At 44.6% G+C, this 23,202-nt stretch overlaps 1 protein-coding gene across 1 annotated transcript in view; it reads left to right on the top strand.

Moving 5' to 3' along the window:
* Positions 1-1,289: 1,289 nt before the first annotated feature.
* Positions 1,290-23,202, top strand: part of CCDC6 (coiled-coil domain containing 6) — a 117,448-nt gene continuing 95,535 nt past the window's right edge. The window contains exon 1 of the mRNA XM_036895034.2: positions 1,290-1,905. Coding sequence (XP_036750929.2) covers positions 1,609-1,905 — 297 coding nt within the window. The 5' untranslated portion in view covers positions 1,290-1,608. The remainder of the gene's footprint in view (positions 1,906-23,202) is intronic.

Genomic DNA, 23,202 nt, shown 5'->3' with positions numbered 1-23,202 from the left:
CCAAGAACAAGTTTCCATTAGCCATTTAATCACAGCTTAATCATTAGATCACGTTGAGATTTAAACACAATGGAGGAGTGGGAATAAAAATCATTAAAGCCTCCTCTTTATCCTTCCTAACGCAATAGAAACTTTTCCAAAAGTTCAAAAGAATAGAAACAATTTGACATCTTTTTTGGGGATTTGTTTTGTTTTAGTCTATTTTGTTTCCACGTGTTTGTCCTCCTATTTACTAAGCTTGGATAATAAAACTAGCTGGTCAGTTTCACTTTCCAATTTTTATACACAAGTGAAAGCTGTTTTGAGTCAACAGTGTAAAGATGTTTAGAATCCTCTCACCTGCTGGGCCAATTTCCTGAAAGCTTTTCTTTGGGAGAGGAGAGGAGGCACATAAGTTTTTATTTTGAATTTCTGATGCTTCAAAATTGGAACCCTGAATTAGACCACAGTAGAGTAATTTATGTTTTATTGCTCACTTATTAATATTTTCTAGGAATGGGCAAGATGATAGTAAAGAAGGGTGACTATATTCCCACTTAATCATTACTTATATAGCCTATTTCTGTATCTGCACTTACTTTGGAACTTCGGCATTTTGAGAGATGTTTTAATCCACAGAAAGTGTTTCTCTTTTTGGATTAGATAAATGTTAGTGTCTTAATTCCATTGCGTGACAGGTCCTGGCACTGTTTGCAAGGTGCAGAAAGAAAAACAGTAGCACCTTGTTTAAACAACTGAGTACAGTATGGCTTATTAGATTATTAGTGGGAGGAGAAAAGAGCGCGGGCCTCCTCTGCAAATTCTTTCTTAACAAGGTTAACCTGTGACTGCAGTTGTTTCACCCACCTCGGCTTCTTGCAGGGGAACTTTCTGTTCTTTCAGCGCTATCCACAGCTTCCCAGTCAAGCTCACTGAGAAGATATATCTGAAAGGGCTGCTTGTATATTTGAAACAGACAGAGGGAGACACGAGCACACACAGACTGTGGAAGAAGGGTGGTGGTGGTCAGGACTCGGCGGGGGGCTGGACGCTGGAACAGAGTTGACCTTTCCACGTGTCCCCAGCACCTGCGAAGCTAGTCGGGCGTTGGGTTTTTTTTTTTTTTGCAGGGGCGAGCGCGAGCCCGGAAGAGGCTAAGCGGCAGTGGGCTTAGGTTAGGGGGCAGGGAGGCCCTCCCTCGGAACACGTGCGGCCGGCAAGCAGCTGGCGCGGAGGCTGGCCTGGCCTCGCTGCTCCGGCAGTGCCAGCGCGTCCCCAGCCGGCTGGCCGACGGCGCGCGGCGGCGGCGGCGGCGGGCGGGTCCCACAGCCTTGCGCAGGCTTTGCAAGGCGGCCTAGCGAGCGCGCAGGCCCGGCGGGAGCGAGCCCCAGTGCAATACTGCCCGAGCCCGGGCGGGGTCTCTGTTCTCTGGCAGAGGAGGTCTCTTGGCAGCGGGAAGCTCCCTCTCTTTCTCTCGCCGCCGCTCCGAGTCTGCGCCCTGGTGCCAGGCGCCCAGCTCGGCGCTGCTCGGTCCTCGCCCGGCGCCCACTCATTCGCAGCCCGGCTCCGCCGCCGCCGCCGCCTCCCTGCTCCTCCTCCTCCTCCTCCTTTCCCCAGCCCGCCGCGGCCATGGCGGACAGCGCCAGTGAGAGCGACACGGACGGGGCGGGGGGCAACAGCGGCAGCTCGGCCGCCATGCAGTCGTCCTGCTCGTCGACCTCGGGCGGCGGTGGCGGGGGAGGCGGCGGCGGTGGGAAGTCGGGGGGCATTGTCATCTCGCCGTTCCGCCTGGAGGAGCTCACCAACCGCCTGGCCTCGCTGCAGCAGGAGAACAAGGTGCTGAAGATCGAGCTGGAGACCTACAAACTCAAGTGCAAGGCTCTGCAGGAGGAGAACCGCGACCTGCGCAAAGCCAGCGTGACCATCGTGAGTGCCCCCGGGGGTGCGCCGCAGCGCCGACCACCGCCCGCCTCCGGGGAGGCGGCACCCCGAGCCGGGCAGCCCCCGGGCTCCCCACTCGCAGGGACCCGCAGCGAGCTCACTCCCTGCCAAGCCCTGCCGGCTCCTGCAGGGTGGGGGAGAGGGAGGTGTCCCCTTGGGGCTGCGCAGGCCTGTCTTCCCGGGGGTTCAGGCCCCTCGCGGGGTGCGGGAGAGGGCTGCTGGGACAACTACCCACGTTCCTTTTTCACGTCTGGCGAGGAGGCCCCTCCCGGGCGTAGCTGGAGGCTGGCGGTGTGGCTGGGGGGCGGGGTGGGACTTTTTTCAGTCCTAGTATGCTTTAGGGGTGCGTCCGGAGTGTGGGGAGCTGTGGGCTGGGAGAGAGGGAGGGAGCTGGGGCCTGCTCCAGGGGCCTGGCTTGGGGTGCGGGGGGTGCGCAGCTGGGCTGGGCACTTCGTTGGCAGCAGGACGGCTCTCGCTGGATCGCCCGGGGTGGGGGCGGGAGAGAGTGCCGGGAATCCGGGAAGTGGAGTTTTCTGGCCAGGATTGAGATGGAAGGGCGGGTACCGGAGCCACTGTTCCCACCTCGGTTGGAAGTCCGTGCATTGCCTGGGGGCGGGATGGCGGCGGCGGTACACAGCGGGGAAAATGCTGTATCTTACACTGGCCTGGACAGAGTGAAGGGGTATGGAAGCCTGGACAGGCTTAACGGTATCGACTGACTCCTTTGCTGACCAAGATGTACGGTGTTTGCTTCATTGATGGGGTGTCTAGGGGGTATTTTGCTTCTGAGTCCAGGTACTTGATGGGAGAGCAGTCTGTCCTGTTTCCCCCTGGACCCCGAGGCTCCCTCGAAGAGGGTAAGATTAGATTTGTAGTTCTCCCTCCTAGTCTATCAGGCCTTTTGAAAGGCCTCCGTAGCCTGTAATGAGGCTAAACGTAACTGGAAAAAGTGTATATTGTGTGCTCTCACCTAACATCCCTGTCAGTTAACCACATTATTAACATGCAGAATCCCCATACAGACAACTCTGTTAAGATCAAAACAGTTTCCCAGCCAGGCGAGAGAGGAGAATGTCAAGAAATCAAGGGGATAAATTACCATAGCTGCTGCAGAATTGCTGATTAGACCGAACCTTTAGATGGACAAAAAGGCATGAATTTGGGGATGGGTCAAAGATTGCTCCAGGGGCCTGGTAGCTGCTGCAGAATTGCTGATTAGACCGAACCTTTAGATGGACAAAAAGGCATGAATTTGGGGATGGGTCAAAGATTGCAGTCCACAGATGAAATAGGGCAGGTTTAGAGTGTCCCTGTGCTAGGAAAAAATCTTCAGTGGAGGAGTGTGTACGTGTGAGCTAGTACTGTCTTCCCCGGGGGTCCAGGCCCCTCACGGGGTGCGGGAGAGGGCTGTTGGGACAACCACCCACTCTCCTTTTTCACGTCTGGGGAGGAGGACCCACACTCCGGACGCACCCTTCAGGCATACTAGGACTGAAAAAAGTCCCCCAGTACTAGCTCATTCACGGGAACTGGATAGCATTATGAATTTGCTTAGAAATCACATTTCCACCAAAGTTTCAGTGTGATTGGCAGCCTAAATAGAAATTGATTGTAGGAAAACACTTTGCATGTTGAAATCCAATCCTGGTGACACTTTGCATGTTCAAATCCAGTCCTGGTGAATGGAATTGGAGCAGCATTCACCTGTTTCCAGACTGGAAAGTTCTTGAAGTGCCCTTTTGGTAGGAAGGAGGAGGAATTTGCAGAGGAAGACACTTCCAAGCCTCCTCTGTAGCTTTCTTGGTGGAGAGAGATATCTCTGCTGAGTGGGGGTTTAAGTAGAGGGGGAAGTTGGTGGAAGCAGTTTGTTTAAGGTTCGAGTTAGTAAATGGGAGGGTTGGAACTACGGGCAAGTACTAAAACATATAAAAGAGAATCTCTAGCCTCTTGCACACAGTGAGCAGCTTGGGCTGTTTTTTGTTTGGGAGGGAGAATGGGGGTGGGGTGGGGATGCTGTGAAAGGGTTATCTGTTTGACACTTGACCATATTATAAGTAGGTCTAAATTGTACACAGACACATTGGCTTTGCATGGACAAACATGTTCATTCCTGGTGTATAAGATCAGAGGCCTTCTGAACACTTGATTTGAAGAATATGTAAGGTGGTGGCTTTATTTCTTAGCACTTGCTCTCCACTAAAACTGACATCCAGCCAAATATACTTTGTGAAATGTTCTGTGGCCTTACTGAGTGAAGTTTTAAAATTGTTTAGGTGATGGCCTACAGGCCTTGTTTCTTTAGTCTCTGATTAATATAGTCAGGGAGACAGGTAGGAATGCTTGTGGTTTACTTGGTTCCTAGGACTTGGCAGGTGTTACTAAGGCAGATTCAGAGAAAAGAGATTCCTTTAAGCTTCTGTGAGTTTTATTAACTGGCCTAAGACCCAGGTTGTGTTGGGGTGTTTGACTTTTCAGGTATGTCATTTGTAGGAGGAGAAATGTGTGTGACTAGGTGAACTGGGTCTGTGGATGTCAGGAGTCCATTGACCAGCACCATGTTGTAGTTTGTCAGGGTTAAGCTGCACAACCCCTGTCAACTTGGCGGAGAGCCCTTTCCTAGTAGCTACCTAGGAGGTTTGTGACAAGGCCTGGATATTCAGTTAAGTGAAAGCCTTGCTAACTATTTCATGATGTTAGTTGATTTGAAGAGAAGATGGCACCAGAAGCCTACTGCCTTCCTGGCTCTTATTTTTTCCTTTAATTATAATATTAACTTTCATATTCTTGAGTATTAAAGGTGAATACGGATGTCTTTCGTATTCCCAGAACATGTTCAGGGAGGTATGTTGCTATTTAGCCACACCCTGGAGAAGAGAGAAATGCTCCCCACCCCTTTTTTTTCTTTTTAAACATACTTTATTTTATTTTAAATTTTTTAAAATTTATTTATTTATTTTGGTATCATTAATCTACAATTACATGAAGGACATTGTGTTTACTAGGCTCCCCCCTTCACCAAGTCCCCCCCACATCCCCGTTCACAGTCACTGTCCATCAACATAGTAAGATGCTGTAAAATCACTACTTGTCACCAAGTTCACAGTCACTGTCCTTCAACATAGTAAGATGCTGTAGAATCACTACTTGACTTCTCTGTGTTGCAGCCCTCCCCATGCCCCCCCAACACTATACATGCTAATCGTAATGCCCCCTTTCTTTTCTTCCCACCCTTATCCCTCCCTTCCCACCCGTCCTCCCCAGTTTCTTTCCCTTTGGTAACTATTAGTCCATTCTTGGGTTCTGTGCTTCTGCTGCTGTTTTGTTCCTTCAGTTTTCTTTTGTTCTTATACTCCACATATGAGTGAGATCATTTGGTACTTGTCTTTCTCCGCCTGGCTTATTTCACTGAGCATAATACCCTCTAGCTCCATCCATGTTGTTGTAAACATACTTTATTTTTTAGAGAAGTTTTAAGTTTTCAGGAAAACTGAGGGAAGGTACAGATTTCCCTTATTCTGCCTGGCCTTTCTCTCCTCCTCCTCTGTCAACATCCCCACCTAAGTGGGACATTTGTTACAACTGATGAACCGACATGGACACATCATAGTCAGCCAAAGTCCATAGTTGACATTAGGGGTCACTCTTGGTGTATCGTACATGTTATGGGTTTGAACAATTGTTTAAGGGTGCATATCTACCATTGTAGCATCATACAGAGAAGATCCAGTGCCCTGAGAATCCTCTGTGCTCTGCCTTTTCATTTGTCCATAACCCCTGACAACCACTGATCTTTTTACTGTCTCTATAGTTTTGCCTTTGCCGGAATGTCACACAGTTGGAATTGTACAGCCCTGCAACCTTCTCAGATCGGCTTCTTCCACTTAGGAATATGCATTTAAGTTTCCTCCATGTATTTTCATGGCTTGATAGTGCATTTCTTTTTAACATTGAATAATAATCCATTGTTTGGATAGACCACCATTTATTTATATATTTACCTACTGAAAAGACTTGGTTGCTTCCAATTTTTGGCAATTATGAATAAGGCTGCAGTAACCACCTGTGGGCAGGTTTTCCTGAGGACAGAAGATTTCAGCTCATTTGGATAAATACACCAAGGAGCACAGTTACTGGATTGTATGGTAAGAATATCTTTAATTTCGTGAAGAACCTGCCAAACTGTCTTTCCAGAATGGCTGTGCTATTATGCATTCTCACCAGCAGTGAGCTTGGGTTGCTGTTACTCTGCAACTTTGCCAGCATTTGGTGTTGTACTGACAGTAGTAGATGGATTTTGACTATTCTGATAGGTGTGTACTGATACCTCATTGTGCCCTCTTTTTTTAAGCCAAGTCCAAAGGTCAGTAGAAGCTCTTAACGGTCATTTCTGTCTCTTTTTTGGTATATAAGTCATATTCCAATCAAGCTACACATGTAATAAAGGACTGGTTTTGTGGGTCTGTGTTCTCAGCATCTGTGTGATAGAGGTAAACATCATCTGTGGGCAAGAATCAACTGTGGGAGGCCCTTCCTCCAAGTACCCGGTGCATCTGGAAGTTACAGCTTGCCCCTAGAGTGTTTTATTTGGGGTGTAGAAGTGGAATGCTGTGTTTGAATGATGATCCAATTTCTCCCAGTAAAACTGCAGTGGAACCAGGCTGCTGATTATCGATCATAATTTCTTATTTGGAGCAGAGAAAATAAACAAAAACCAAATGCTCAGTCATCCTGTTGAGCAGCTTTTAGATGCTAGGCTAGATAGAGCTGGCTTGCACTGTGGCTGAAAATGTGATAGTAGATGATCTGATTCAGTATAGTGAGAGGTAGTGGTGGTGGTCTTGGAGAAGGTGAGGAAATGCAGTTGTGCATAGTAATTGGATGGCATCAAAGTTCTGCACGAGCTGCTGGTATTCTTAGAGTGTAAGCAGGGCCTTGCAGCTGGTGTGGCCAGTTCTGTAAGGAGTGTGCCTGTTCTAGACTGATTCAGGCCTTCAGCATGTGGTTGGTTGGAAAATAAAGGCCTTTAATAAATCACTAGTATTTAAATGCCTTTTTTCTAACTACAAGTTCTTCATTAGAGAAGTTTAGGGACATAGAGAAAGACAAAGTTGTTTTGAAGTTATAGTAGAACAACATGTTGATATGGCATGATTATAAAACTTGGCTATTTTGAACATCGATAGTGTAATGGTTTCAGTAACGAATAAAAAAACCACTCTATAGTTAATGCTGTGGATTTTCTATTATTTACTCTGGCAGCCTAATATGCTATTTTCCATTTCTAAAGACTTCATTTTGGCAGACTCTCTGAAGCTATCAGATCAACATTGCCCTTGTAAAGAGGTGTAGTGTGTGTCTCTTTTTCCTGTGTTAAAAAAAATAAAATCTTAGATTCTTATGGAAACACCACTGTAGACACAACTCTGAGGAAAGTATGACCTCACAGTTAGGTCTAATTTTACACAAGTCCAGTCTTCTTAAGGAAGCTATTCTTAGATTTATTTTGCAGATAAAGTTCTTCACATTTGTGTGTTTCATATAATCTGTTTGCATTTGATTAAAAAACCCCACAAAACCTTAGAGGAGATTGTGACAGTGTTATACAATGTTCTCCTTATATATTTTGCCAGGGATGGGGAATAGTTCAGAGAATCGTTAGTATCTGGTTTGTGGTGACTCTTATTCAGAGAGACTGACTTGGTTTCTTAAATAGCTATTACTTGTTTAAAAACTTTAAATGGCTCCCCATTGTCCTCCAGTAAATTTTCTGGTGGTTTACCAGGCTCTGCATGATCTGGCCCCTGCTTGCTTCACAGATGTGCCTCTCACATTCTCAAATGCTAGTTCCTAGAATTTCAGTAGGAGTCCCTGGCTCCTCTAGGATGTACCTCCTGCCCCTAAATTGTTTTCTCTACTCCTCTCGTAACTCCCAGTAGACTGTACCCCCTCTCCCACCCCTGCTCCAGTGTGCATTGGCACTTGCCCTTTGCCAGCCACACACTGGGTTATGTGCCCATTCATGTGGTCCTACAGGACCCATCCGTCACTCTTTCCCAAATCCCACCTCACAAAGGTCTCCCTGGTAGATGTGTGAATTCCTTTTGGGGCAGAATTTGCCTTGGTGACTCCTGTTCTTTAGTGCCTTGCATGCAGTAGACACTCAGGGGTATGTTGGGTTGACTTCAGAGGCTTTGGGTGATCAGATGTTTTATGTTTTTCACTGGGTGTGGCCACCAATACTGTCTCCTGACCTTGTGCTCAGAGCCATTTTCCTGCATGTGCCCTTTACCCCAGTAAACACCATCTTCACCCTAGTTGGTTAAGCTGACGGGATGGCTGAATGGATACACTATTACATGCTGGGGGAGCCACTGTAATCAGTGTGTGCTCAAGCCCTTCTAACCATAGATGATGATGTAGGTTACATGTATCTAGGTGCTCATGATACATCTCACCTCTGAAAGGGGACGAAGTTTCTCCACGTTCACCTTTACAAAAGTTTTTGAGCAAGGTTTAGGGGAAAAAGTGACCCTGTTGTAAGTTTTGAGATTTGACACCTCAGTTTTGGTAGTGGTGACAGATCACTCCACTTCTCTCTCTTTTTTTTTTTTTTCAGTTTTATCAGGAAAAAAATTGGATTTATTTATTTATTTTATTAAGGTATCATTGATACACATTCTTATGAAGGTTTCACATGAAAAACGATGTGGTTATTACATTCACCCATATTATCGAGTTCCCCCATACCCCATTGAAGTCACTGTCCATCAGTGTAGTGAGATACCACAGTCACTACTTGTCTTCTCTGTGCTACACTGTCTTCCTCATGAGCCTCCCACACGATGTGTACTAATCATAATACCCCTCGACCCCCTTCTCCCTCCCCCCCAACCGCCCTCTGTAACCCCTCCCCCTTGGTAACCCCTAGTCCCTTCTTGGAGTCTGAGTCTGCTGCTGTTTTGTTCCTTCAATTTTGCTTTGTTGTTATACTCTACAGATGAGTGAAACATTTGGTAATTGTCTTTCTCTGCCTGGCTTATTTCACTGAGCATAATACCCTCTAGCTCCATCCATGTTGTTGTAAATGGTAGGATTTGTTTCTTTCTTATGGCTGAATAGTATTCCATTGTGTATATGTATCACATCTTTATCCATTCACTTACTAATGGACACTTAGGTTACTTCCGTATCTGCAGTAAACATAGGGGTGCATATGTCTTCTTGAGTCTAAGAATTTGTTTTCTTTGGGTAAATCCTAGGAGTGGAATTCCTGGGTCAAATGGTATTTCCATTTTTAGTTATTTGAGAAACCTCCGTATTGCTTTCCACAATTGTTGAATTAGTTTACATTCCCACCAGCAGTGTAGGAGGGTTCCCCTTCCTTGCCAGCATTTGTTGTTCCTAGTCTTTTCGATATTGGCTTTCCTAACTGGTGTGAGAGATCACTCCACTTCTTATGACTTTCTTTGATGTGGAAATGCCCCACAGCCACCTCCTGGGAAACAACTATGGACCATCCTATGGGGAGATGCATCAGTGCACGTGACCTGAAGCTCCTATTGAGACAGTGTCTGCAAACAGGATGGGGAGACTTGCTGAGTCCTTGGAGAGGGCCACGTGTGGCTTGCACAGTAGAGTTTGGCAGGGGCGGGGTGTGTGTGATACAGTGTCATACACAGTGTACTTGCATTCTTTTTTTCTCCTTACGTCTCACTTTGCAAAGGTAATTGTCTCTACACCTAGAAATGTTAATCTGATTTTTTAAGCTGCAGTCAGGCTGAGCAAGGAGTAACTGTCTTCTTCCTTGTTCCCTCCCATAGTTATTCCTTCCCTCAGTGGGTAGGTGTTCCTTTTTGTTTTCCATCACAATGTAGTTGCTTTTAGATAGACTGAATTATTGCCAAAGCTGGTGAAGTAAGTGCTCATAGGTTCAGTGTGTTCCTGCTTAGTGGTGGTTGACATTTTCTTGACAGGCCAACTAATGCTCTGGAAAATATTTCTAATCAAGAGCATCTTGGAGTGGTGTTAATTTACAGACTCTTCCTTCTTCCTCAAGACTGTCAGATTTTCTTATCTTTTATGGTTGTCAAGCCCACAGCTGTGCATTTTCTCCCGGTGCTCCTACCAGTAAATTGCAAACATCAGTTTGTGTAGGCCTTCTCTTTTAGAAGAATGCTGTATCAAAAAAAAAAAAGTTATTTTCTTACAGTTATTTAGAATTAACTCTCACCCCTTTTTATTGGTCCATAGATGTGATGTATGAGGCACAGTTTAGTGATTAAAATTCATTATAATTCTCACTTGTTTCATGCTGGGGAATTTTTTGTGATTCCCCTCCCTTCCCCCTTTTGCCTTCTCAGTAAGGCACGAAATGACATGTGATAAATACAGCCTAAAATTGGCAGGATTCAACCTCCCAGTACTTATGAACGGCCTACTGTGTGCCAGATACTCTGAAATATCTAAAAGGAATGTAAGGGCTTCTCCAGCACCCTACCAAGGATTACACGTTCATTCAGCTTGGCCCTGGCTTCGTGCTGTAGGGAATTCAGAGCAAGGGAACCGTACTTCCCTCTCCAATATTTGTCAGTTCAGACAGTTGTGAGACACAGATACAAGCAACATACACAGGGGAGCAAGAGAGGAAATTCAGGCTGACTGCTGTAGGGGTTCTCAGGGAGGGCTACACCTTCCACCTTTCAAAATGAAATGCCCCTAGCTGGGGGAATACCTTTAAGGGAAACAATGTGTCATATTCACTCTCAGTTTAATTAGCTTGCAGTTTATTTTGTAAGGCAGAGTTGGGGAGAGCTGTTGCTCAATTTGTCTATGTCAGGGTGGCACCAGAAGTCTTTCTGTTTGTTTCTTAATTTTCTTTTTTATATGGTGATGATTGAAAAGAGATGTCATTGATGCTTTAATTTCATAATTTGCCTTTAGATCAAAATGATCTATTTGGTTTTTCCTCTATTGCTGTTGTACTCTGGGGCCCACCCATGTTCAATTCATGGAATATTGCTGGATAGACTGAATTTCCTAACTCATTAATCCAAAATGTAAAAGCAATGATTTCTTATATGAAAGTTAATTAGGGATACTAGTTTATGGGCAATTTGAAATTCCAGTTAAAAAAAAAAAACAGTGTTGATTGACAGGATAATCTTACAAACATCTGTTCCAGATCTGAGCAGCCTCTGTGGATGCCAGGTATGTATCTGGTTAATACCCTCCAGGGCATCTCAGGGCACTCTGGAGCAACTGAGGCCACTTGGTGTACTGAGTAGCAGAGTTGGGATGTTCAGCCAGATGTAGATCATAATTCAAAAAAGTTTTCCATAGAAGGAAAGAGGAAGGTGAAAGAATAAAATCATGGTGTGTGGCTAAGCTAAAGAAAGTTCTTAGAAATCTAGTACCATCTTCATTAAACACTTCATGTACTACTTTCATAAGTGAAACAGTCTTTTGAGCGACCAGCTTTTTAGGTTGAATTAGAAGGGCTAAAATAGTCTTTTGAGAAAAAATAATTGATTTGGTGTTTAATTATAGAAAGAGCTTCTCAACTCATGGAATTATTTGCATGTAAGTGGTGTGTTTTTTTTTTCAATTATCTTAATATACCAACTCAAGTAATAACTTCTGTTCTATTGAGATTGTTTTTTGGGGGGCAGGGTTCTTTACTAGACAGGCCTTAATTTATCTAAACAAAGACATTTGCTAAGAGTCAAAACATTATGTCTCTGCTTTGTGTAGTAGCTCCTGATTATAGAAACACTGAAGATAGAGGGAAAAAAAATCGGCTGGTTGATTTTTAACATCTTTGTTAACCAGAGACAATGATTTTAAATATATACTTCATAAAGTAGAGATTTTGACTTCTTCAGGTCCAGATCACTACCTAGTAAGGTACCATGTCCTTTGGGAAGTATTTAACTGTTTCCCATCATTTTGAACCTTGAATCCGTGTAGCTTATTGAGAAATATTTTAGGTACCTAGAAAAGAGGGCTGGTGACCTTTTTTTTTTTTAAATATATATATATTTTTATTAAGGTATGATTGATATACACTCTTATGAAGGTTTCACATGAAAAAACAATGTGGTTACTACATTTACCGATATTATCAAGTCTCCACCCATACCCCAATGCAGTCACTGACCATCAGTGCAGCAAGATGCCACAGATCCACTATGTCCCTTCTCTGTGCCACACTGTTCTCCCCGTGATTCCCCACACCATGTGTACTAAACACAATACCCCTCAGTCCCCTTCTCCCTCCCTCCCTCCCCACCCGCCCTCCCACACCCCTCCCCTTTGGTAACCACTAGTTCATTCTTGGAGTCTTGGAGTCTGCTGCTATTTTGTTTCTTCAGTTTTGCTTCATTGTTATACTCTACAAATGAGGGAAATCATTTGGCATTTGTCTTTCTCCACCTGGCTTATTTCACTGAGCATAATGTCCTCCAGCTCCATCTATGTCATTGCAAATGGTAGAATTTGTTTCTTTCTTATGGCTGAGTAGTATTCCATTGTGTATATGTACCAAATCTTCTTTATCCATTCATCTACTCCAGTGACCTTTTTTTCACAATTTTTTTTGTGGTAAAGTATAAACAATGTAAAAGTTACCATTTTAAACATTTTTAAGTGCACAGATTTAGTGACATTTAGTACATTCGTAGTGTTGTGAAACCATCCGCACTGTCCATTTCTGGAATTTTTTCTTTACCCCAAATAGAAACTCCATTTCCCCCTACCTCCAGCCACTAGTAATCTCTAGTCCTAGTGACTTCAATTTTATTTTTTAAAGGAAAAATTTGCTATTATCTACAAAAGCAGCTAGCTGCTTTTTATGTAATAGTTCTGGTGTTGAAGTTATGAATTTGGACCTAAAGCATAATTCAAGTGCTGTTAATATCTTGCTCCAACTTCAATTCTTACTGCCTGCTGACTGTCCTGCATAAGGTTCTTTCATTCAACAAACATGTATGGCACCTCAGTCCCGTGCCCATGGGCTTGGTACAGTTTGTCCTAATTTGCATTTAGAGTCAGCATTCAGATGTGAAGAACATTGGGAGAGAACAATCCGCAGTGAAGCCTTGTCCTCCATGAAAGTGAAAGGACTTGGCCTTAATAGATGAGGGTTGCTTTTTTGCTTTTTTGCTTTTTTTTAATGAAATGTATTGTTAAGTGTTTACGTTCCTTGATAGCATTTTGAATCAACCATAATTTAAGAAAGTCTGAAGGCAAGGAAAGCTTGAAGAATCGAAAAACAATTCTTATTTACTAGCATCACCTCACTTCTGAAGCATTCTAAGTTGCTGTGTTAACAGCTGATGTTTATCCACTGCTTACTGTGGGATGGGTACTCTTGGGCGGGGTTTGCATATATCATCTTATTTAATCCTCACCACCATCCTGTGTGATCAATACTATGTTACACATAGCTATAAACTTGCAGATTTAGGCCCAGACAGGTTATTTAACCTGTCTGAGATCCCGTGGCTTATCAGGTGGGGCTGGAATTTGAACCTGGGCGGGTCTTAAGAGCTTAAGCACAGCTTGTGGGAGGGTGGGATATAGATTTAGGAACAGTTTTATCTTCATTAAGTTGTGGGTGTTTTTCTCTGAGTAGCTGGTACACTGCTGTGTTCCTTCAGTTAGAGTAGTCAGGGCTGCCCCATCACCAGGCAATTCCCAGGATACCAGGCCTCAGGGAGTGTTTCCAGGGTGGCAAACTCCCTGCCTTGGAAAATAAACAGGGATGGGGAGGGTGCCTTCAGTGCATGAGGGCCAGCCTGTGCACCCCTTTCTGACTCTGTTGCCCTCCAGTTCCGGGCTCTGTCTGTTGCATCCCATGCCCTGTCCAGTGTGCCCTGGAAGGTTGCCACCTGCTCAGTGCCCAGTCATCTCGGCTCCTCCCCACCGCACCTGCCCCCATCCCAGTCCAGAATCAGCCTCTTTGTACTTGTGTTATAACCTCTACTTAAAAATAGTCTGCCTAGCACAGTAATAGTGGATTTTTTTGAACAAATATATTGATTATCTACTGTGTGCCAGGCAGTGTGCCCTATAAAACAGCATTTGAGAAGTCGGTTATGAGGGGGCCTTGATTCAGTCTGGGAGTGGGGACCATACTGGAGGAGGGATCCCTTTCTTAGGAGGTATATTTTTAAGCTAAAACATGAAGGGCAAATTGAAGTTCATCTAGAGGAAGTTGACTGTGGAGGTGGTGACATTTCTCCTGTACTTGGGCAGAGTCGGCTTGGCGGAAAGAAGAAAAACTGGGGAGGAGAGTCAGGCCTGGTGGGCAACTCTGGTGGGCTCTGCTCCCTGGGTGCCATCCAGGGGCTCACTAGAGAAGAGGGAGTGGGGAGCATAGGAGCCTCTCTGCACTTTAATAATCTGCTCTGGCTGCTTAGCACCGACATTTGTTTTTCTTCTAAACTATTTGAGGACGGGTGCTTTATCATTTGTCATCTATAAGATGATGTGTCTTATTCCGATAATAGCTTACATGTTCCAGCTTATTGTGTGCCCTGAACAGTGCTAAGCACCTTATGTTCAGGGGCTCATCTCATTCTCACAGCAACCCTTGGTGTTGCTATCTCTGTGTCCCAAATGGAGAAAGGGGGTGCAGGCGTCTCAGCAACCCCTGGAAGATTGCAGTAAGTGGTAGATCAGGGACTTGAACGCAGGCCATCTGGAGGTAACTTGCATCGTGACTGACACATAAAAGCCCTGCCATTTGAAGAAACTTCATTTTCCCACAGCCTTAACACAGTAGTTGCTCAATAAAGTTCATGGAATTTACTTTGGCGGGTGCTCAGGTTTACTTTTTATAAACTTTAATGAAGTATAACATGCTTACAGTAAATTGCACAAACTTTGAATGTGCAAATGTATTGAAAAACACTCAATGAATTTGCAAATAAATTCACCAGTGAATCACACCTGCTATTATCAGCACCTTCCACCCCTGAAGCTCCCTGTACTCTGTTCCAATCATTACCCACCAAAAAGTAACCTTGTTCTGGCTTCTGTCACTACATATTCCTTTGTTTATTTTCAAACTTAGTGTAGGTGACTTTGTACAGAGTGTATTCCCTGTGTATCTGGATTCTGTAATGTGGTATCCCAGTATATGCGTTTACTAATATTAAACAGTATCCATGTTGCTGCATATAGAGGTATTTCTTTTTTATTGCTGTGCAGTATTCCACTGCATGAGTATCTGGAATTGTTTTGGGCTTCAGTGTCTGCCCCCTGGGCACCCCCACCCCCTTGTCTCAGTGTTGATCACTGGGCATTGGGACACTGTGAAAGGGCACCAGGCCCTACAGAATGTGGGTTCAGTTAACAGAGGGTCTAGCTTCCTTACTACTTAAGTTAGATTGCTTTCAGAGCCTCTGAGCTTCGGTGGAGTTCTGGAGCCTGGCTTCTCAGGGCCTGTGATTTCTCTGGCACTTGGGGATGCCTGGGAACTCTGCCCACGTCCTAGGGTTGGGGCGTCAGGATTAAACCAGCCTGTGTGGCTAATGTAAAAGTAACAGGAGAGCAGGAGGCCAACACGTTTCCTAAAAGATCCATTTTCCTCGTAGGTTGGTTATAGGGCTGTTTTCATTCTATATTGAAAAAAGAGCCAGCATGTGCTTCTTCAGTTTCGGTCTGTAGCACTGGGCAGCAGATGCTCAAAGCTTGCTTCTCTGTCCTGTGACTTTTGACCTTGTTCCCTGAGGGTATGGATTCCAGAGGGTGGACTTTGATGGCGAGACACAGGTGCCGCTCCTGCTTGACTGCTGGTCTAAAGAACAGAAAACAAAACCTGAATGTCTTTGAAATTGACTGATGTTGCAGACTTGCAGGGCCCAAATGATGGAAGCACAGCCCAGCTCCTGAGCCAGGGGCAGGTCTATAGGAGGCCAGTTGTCTGTGATTTCAGGGAACTCCTCAAGTGACCCGTTTTTTCCCTGTTGCCTCTGGATCTCTTTCTAGTGGTAGAAATGGTAGCTGGGGACTTGCTGAAGGTTGAAGGAACACACTCTTACCAGGACACTGTTGTGGTTTTATTGTTCTGGTGGGATGACTCTTGGTATGATGAGGGGACAAGGGGGACAGTTTGTGCTTCAGGCCTCAGGTGGTGTTGTAAATAAACAGGTTAAAGCCAGCCTTCCTGAACCCAGGGCAGCCCTGACCTCATTTGCTGTCACCTGTGTCTTTCGGTTTCTCTCTGCCTCCCTCCTGTGCTACTTGGAATGCCTTCCCATTCTTTTTCAGGTACGGAAGGTCCGCACTGATGGCTCTCAATCCCTTATTGGTTGGTTCTTTCTTGGCCCGAAGCCTTGCAGCTCTGGGCCTTTGGTGTCCGGTGGGTGATGTGAAAAGGCAAATGGAATTCATGTATTAGACCACAAATGAAAACCAGTAGGCTCTGCTGCTTTTCATAAGTACAGTGTATTCTTCCTCTAGTTCCCAAATCCCTGTGGGTTACACTGCTCACCTTTATTGTTTTCACAATTTTACTTTTATAGGCTGCAAATTAGCATTCGCTATTAGGCCCTCTGTGTAATTATCCCTCCTCTGAGTTCTGTTGATTAACTCCTTTCTGTTTTTCCACCCAGGGTTCTTTGAGAGAACTTAGTGTAAGGCAGAGAGACATGGGATCCAGATAGGGCTGCCAGATTTAGCAAATAAAAAGGGTGAGGAGCCATATTTAAATTTCAGATAAACAATGAATAATTCCTAAGTATACATATGTCCCAAATGTTGCGTGGAACCTATGCATACTAAAGAATTATTTCTTATTTATCTGAAATACAAATTTAACTGGGTATCCTGTGTTTTATATCTGGCTATCCCCAAACCCATAAGACTTAAAAAAAATATCTCAGTTCTCCTCCTCCTAGCTCTGTGCTATTATGGCATCTTACCTGGCTGCTAAGCCGCCATGCCTTCTTCTCTAAAAAGGAATCGTGATACCTTAGCTTTCAGGTGAGGGGACAAACCATACGACTTAGGAAAGCCCTCACGGTGCCTTTGAGCACACACTCTCCTTTTCCCTGCTTACCCAGTGATTATGAGTCTGCTTCTTGCCCATCTTCTTCCTTTCTGTCCTCTCCTCCTTCATGAAGCCAGCCCAGTGTCCTCTCCTTCACGTGGCTCTTCGGGGTCTTCCCAGGTCACCTCTCTCCCTCCTCAAGCTTCTCTCAGATTGCTTTCACTTTTTCTGCCCGTACACCATCGACTTCCTTATTTCTTCCTCTCTGGAAGCCATCTTTGCCTCTGTCTCTCAGGTGTCTCCCTTTCTTTGGCCACATGTTACCAACGCCCTTGTTTCATTTCTCCTTTTCTTCTGAGCCTGAAATGGCACAAGGGTATGGGGCTTCTGGGCCTTTCTCTCCTTGTGTGGCAACAGTTCCCATCCTTTTGGTTTGAGGCTTCAGTTTTCCCCTCAGTTCACTGCAAGGGCTCATTTAGAATTCAGAGATTGCAAACTGGCAAGCCTGCATTTGGCCTCCAAGGAAGTAGCTTGTCTTCAGTTTTCAAAGACCTTTGAAAGAGAATGTCTTAGGAAAGACCTGACACTCTAGTTTGTGTTGGGCATCCCCTCTCTCTGTTGCTTCTCACCTCTGCAGCTTTACACGCCTTTTTACTTCCTGTTCTGATGGCGTTGAGCTTGAGACCCCTGGAGTGGTGCTGCAGGTAATGACTAATGAAGCTAATGTGCACTGTTTGGTTTTGCTTTTGAAACCAAACCAGAGGGCACAATTATCTGCAACTCTGCAGACTGAGAGAGTGGCAGTACAGAGAAGTTCGCTTGCCAGGGTCATTCAGGTGGCAGGTGGCGGGGCCGGGGTTTGCCAGCCTGCCTGTGGAGGCCCTGTTCTTAATCACTGTGTCGTGTATCTGTGAGGGCCTATGAAATTCCTTGTAGAAGTTCAGAATATTAACACAGTTTTGTTTGTCTTTTTGAAATTTACAGTCCAATCCCTTGCCCTGTCATCTGGGCAGTTGCTCTAATCCTTGGGTAGTGAATCTTTATAATCAGTTTCCCCTTAAAAGGGTCCTCCTTCTGTCCCTTAAAGATGTTTCCAAGAGTTTTCTATTCCTGTGGACTTCCTCTAACTTTCACAGATTATGAGGTATCCTTGGCATTCATTTAACTCAACAGACTGTGGCTCCCTACTAAGTGCAAGCTCTCTGTATATAGTTGGGGTGTCCTTTAGGAGCAGGGCAGGGTATGAAGACCGAGTGCCCTGTCCTGGGCTTGGGGCGGCCAGAGCCTGAGAAGACCTTGGGCTTGTTGTGAAGGAGCTCAGGCTGGTAGGAGGGACGAGTGAGTAAGCAATGACCACACCGTGGCTGAAGGAAGATGGTAAGTTGATCACCTAGGAATCACCCAGGAAACCATGCAGAGTGAGAGGGAGAGAATTTAATACAGAGAATAGGTTGTCCCAGTGGTGAAGTTGCTGAGAAGGGGTGCATGGAGACAGCCCAGGGGTTTGAAACAGCAGGAGAGCACTCCCACACCTCACCTCAAAGACAGAGGGAGGAGGTGGTGTTCGCAGAGCACAAAGGCAGGCATCACCCAGGAACCACAGCGGGCTTTGAGACAGGCCTGCGGCCCAAGGTGAAGAGGAAAGGAAACACTCTCCCTTCTTCCCACCCTCCAGTTTCTTGCCAGTGCCCCTCCCTGACTGAACCCAGCTGGAAGTTAGCTGACTTCAGGGGGCTGGGAGATGTATCTTGTGGAGGTCACCGCTACCTTGCAGAGCAGAAGGGCAGTGGAGGGATCTCGGGCCAGACTAACCCAGGACTGGCTCAGGAATAAATGAAAATGGAATAGCTGTGTTTGGCATGGGCAGACGTTGAATACTTCACAGATGACAGAATGTTGGAGGACTTGTAGGCATTCATTTCCCCAGGAGGATGTGCGTGAAGGGCATTCCGGAGAGAAGGAACTGCATGGACAGAGCCACGGCCGTCTGAAACTGCAGGCTCCTCCTGAAGTCCCCCCTGCAGCCATGGGGAGCTGAGCTGATAACTGAGACCTTTCCCTTCCCTTTCTTCTGCCTCAGAAGCCCCTTTCCATAAAATGCTTTCTCATGTGGCCCTATTGTCATTTATGGCTGATACGAATTTTCCCACAGTGGGAAACTGGGAGGTAAGGTGGGACACTGCACCCCGAATATCAAGACCAGCTGCTTCTGACCCAGTATCATTACCACTGGTAAATACCTTGGGAGGCCTCGCCAGCCCTGAAAGGAGTTCATGGCCAGTGCTGGTGACATTTGGCATCTGGGTCTCATCACGCCCCAGGGCTCTGATGAGGATGCTGATGCCTTGGGGAGGAGAGAGCTGCTCAGGTTGGTGGCTTAGTGGCTTTGCATCCTAGCCCCGAAAGTCTGGCACTTGCTCATGCTGTTAGAATATATTTCTCACATTCCCCTGCTGTGAAATTTATTTTTATGATGATAGAGGATTTTGTTTAAACTTTTTTTATTACGGAAAATTTCAAGCAAGCACAAAAGGAGAGTGAATGTACAAACTACCCAGCTTCACCCGCTGTCAACACACAATCCATCTTGAAAATGTTGCATCCATAAATAGTTCAGTTTGTACCTCTGGTAAGGATTTTATAACCACCATACACACTACATCTAAGAAAACAGTAATATGTCCCCTAGTGAATTTGTGTTTGAAAAGTGAACAGCAGAGGCGTTTCTGGAATCAAATGTGTTACCCTTACTTCACCTCTGCTGTAAGCCTTTACCCCTCTGCACCGGGGCTGCTGGCCCCAGCTCTAAATCTCCTCTTCCCCACCAGTGTGCTGACAGCAGGCTTTGGGACTTTTACCTGCTGCCCTGTTACTTGATACTAGTGCCCCAAACATATCAGTCATGCTGGTTCTGCTCTTGGGAAGGTATGCTCTCTGACTGGCTTCTGGGCCCAGTGGCACACAGTGGCATGAAGCTCAGGTCACCGCCTTGTGCATGTGGGGTAAGAATCCTTGCTTTTGTGGCTCTGCTGCAAGGAAATCCGAAGTGAACCATTTCTTGGAGCTTTTAGCTGGGAGATGTCTGATGAGCATCCTGGAGGAATCATGCTGTAGGAGGTTGGGCTGGCATCTAGGGCTTCTAGAAAAGGCTGGTGCAGTGTTGTGTGTGAAGCCACACAGGCCTGGAGAGCACCAGACAGGAAGCTGTGGGCAGTGCGTGCAGACGATGTCTTCTGGACAGGTAGACAAATGAGCATGTTTGACCAGAATCTCCAGCTCTGACATGTACAGCTTGTGCAGCATCTAGAAAATGGTTTCAACTCAGTTATTTCCCTTGAGTCTTACAGAAAGTCTGTGGGGTAGGTGGTGGGAGCCTCATCTTAAAAACAAAGGATCTGGGCCTCAGCTGGAATTTATTAAATTATTGGCCATGGAACAGGGTTGGAAAATGGGACAGGTGGGATTGCAAGGTGGATGGCCTGATGCCCAGGCCAGGGTTCCCTGGCAGAGAAGGAAAAAGGGGTCTGGTGAGTAAAGGGGACAGTAATGGCTTTGACAGTAATTCATGAAGGAGAATGAGGTGACAGGTAGCATATTTCCTTTTCCCAGAAGCTATCCAGATACTTGCTGGGCCTCAGCAAAATGGGCCAGTACACATGGTAAGGAAGCCTCAGCGGGGGCTATGGCAGGGACAAGTCTAGGAAAAGAAATGTGGACAGTCCAGCTGTTGGAATTATCCTCCAGGGGATGGTCCAGATTATTTTACTTTGTTCTCACTTGTCTATGTCAACTAGTGTTTAAAGTGGGCTGCTGACTTGAGGGTTTGGGACTTCGGTTATTTTTGCAGCCATTTCTCTTTGTGGGAATAATTTGGCCTCTGTAGCCTTTCACCTTAAAGTCTGTAGTTCCCAGACTTTGCTGTCTATCAGAATCACCTGGAACTTCAGAAGTCATGATATCTGGGGTCACATCCTTCAGTATGTAGAGATAGGAACCAGGCATTAGTATTTTTTTTTTTAGATGTAAAACCATCTTTTATTTTCTTAATTCTTTCAAAAGCAGCTGTTTGAGACAAAAATGATGATTTTGTACTTGGGAGTTTATAACATAGGTAGAAGTGAAATATATAACATTGATAGGACAAAGAAGGAAGTTAAGTGGAATTACGCTGTTTTGAAGTATTTACCTTTTAGTTGAAGCGGTAAAATATTAATATTAATTCTAGGCACACTCTGGAAAGTTGATGCATATCGCAATCCCTAGAGCAATATGAAAAGTTATAGCTAAAAAAAGCATAAAAGAAATAAAATATAAAATTATTCAGTTAGCCTAAAATAAGTCAGGAAAGGGGTAATAAAGAAGAAAAGAGGATAATAGAAAACAAACAAGATAATAGACTTAAATCCAACAGTATCAGAAATTACATCGAACCTAAATGAATGAAATCTTCCAATTAAAGGCCAGAGGTTATCCAATAGGATAAAAACAGCAAGACTCCATTATTTGATAGTACAAGCAACATGCTTTAAATATGAAGACACAATAGGTTGAAACTAAATGGATGCATTACTAAGAATTATAAAGCTTGTGTGGTTGTATTAATTAAAAAAATTTTTTTTATTAAGGTATGATTGATATATACTCTTATGAAGGTTTTACATGAAAAAACAATGTGGTTACTACATTTACCCATATTATCAAGTCCCCACCCATACCCCAATGTAGTCACTGACCATAAGTGCAGCAAGTTGCCAGAGATCCACTATGTGCCTTCTCTGTGCTACACTGTTCTCCCCGTGATCCCCCATACCATGTGTACTAAACATAATACCCCTCAATCCCCTCCTCCCTCCCTCCCCACCCGCCCTCCCACACCCCTTCCCTTTGGTAACCACTAGTTCATTCTTGGAGTCTCTGAGTCTGCTGCTGTTTTGTTCCTTCAGTTTTGCTTCATTGTTATAGGCATTAGTATTTTTTAAAGATTTCCAGGTAATTCTAAAATTGCTTGTGAGCCAGCAACAGTTTGGGAATCAGTGGTCTATATTTTTGTGAGTACATATTAATTTTACTGGAGGCTTGAAAAAAGCTTCCTTTTTCTTTTTGTTTTCCCATTAGTATTTTTTTCCAGCTTTATTGAGATACAGTTGAAACATAACTTTGTGTAAGTTTAAGTTGTACAAGATGTTGATTTGATAGACAATATTGCAGTGATTACCATGGCATTAACACCTGCAGCATGTCATACAGTTGCCTAAAATGTTCTTTTTTTTTTTAATTGCATTTTTTGCATAGAAAGGGCATCTCATGGTATACTCTTCCCTTTTCACATGAAAGATGGTACAAATGATTCTTTGTTGTGCCTTTCTTCTCTTCCACTGAATTATATTTTGGAGATTTTCCCATAATAGTATGTTGATTACTTCTTCATTCATTTTTACAGTTGCATAGTAATCCATTGTGTGGCTGTTGCTTACCATTGGGCATTTAATTTTTTGTCTTTGGTCTCAGAGGCAGTGTTACAGTAACCTTGAACATAGATTCATTTTATATGTGGGTGAGTTTATCTAAAGGGATACATTGAATTTGCTAATGTGTACCTAGTGCATATTATGTACCAGCCACTCTACTAAGTCCTTTCCTTGTATTGGCCTAATCCTCATCTGTGAGGGAGCCAGTATTAATATGTCCAGTTTACAGAAGAGGAGACTGAGGCTCAGAGAGGATTGATGACTTGCCCAGAGTCACATCCCAATGAGTGGCAGAGCCAGAATTCGTAGCCAGGTAAGTTGACTGTAGAGGCATTCCTTTCCTTGACGATACTGCCTTTTTGGGTAAATTACCGGAAGTGGCATTGCTGGGTCAAATGTGCTATATATGTGTAATTTGAATAGATGTTGCCAAATTCCCCTTAACAGGGCTCGTACTGATTTGTACTTCCATTAGCAGAATGTAAGAGACTGTTGTGGCCCTGTATCTATCCCATTTTCATCAAACTTGGATTTTGCCAATCTGATAGATGAAAAATGGTGTCTGTGTCACTAGTTTAGTCTTTGCATTTCTCTCAAGGGGGTGGGGTGGGCAAGCATCTGTTTATATGTTTGTAAGAGCATTTGTATTTCCATTTCTGTAAATGCCTAGTTCATAGTATTTCTCAGTGGTCTATTGGGAGTTGGTTTTTCTCTTACTCATTTTTCTCAGCATTGTATATATTACATAGAGACTTGCCCTGTTTTTCTAATTTTGAGTCACAGAAAAATTTCATACTCACCATTTATTTTTGGACTTGG

Source organism: Manis pentadactyla, chromosome 8 (assembly GCF_030020395.1).
Source record: "Manis pentadactyla isolate mManPen7 chromosome 8, mManPen7.hap1, whole genome shotgun sequence".
Lineage (NCBI taxonomy): Eukaryota > Metazoa > Chordata > Mammalia > Pholidota > Manidae > Manis > Manis pentadactyla.
The sequence above is the reverse complement of the archived record's forward strand: the minus strand, read 5'-3'. Positions and strand labels throughout refer to the sequence as shown.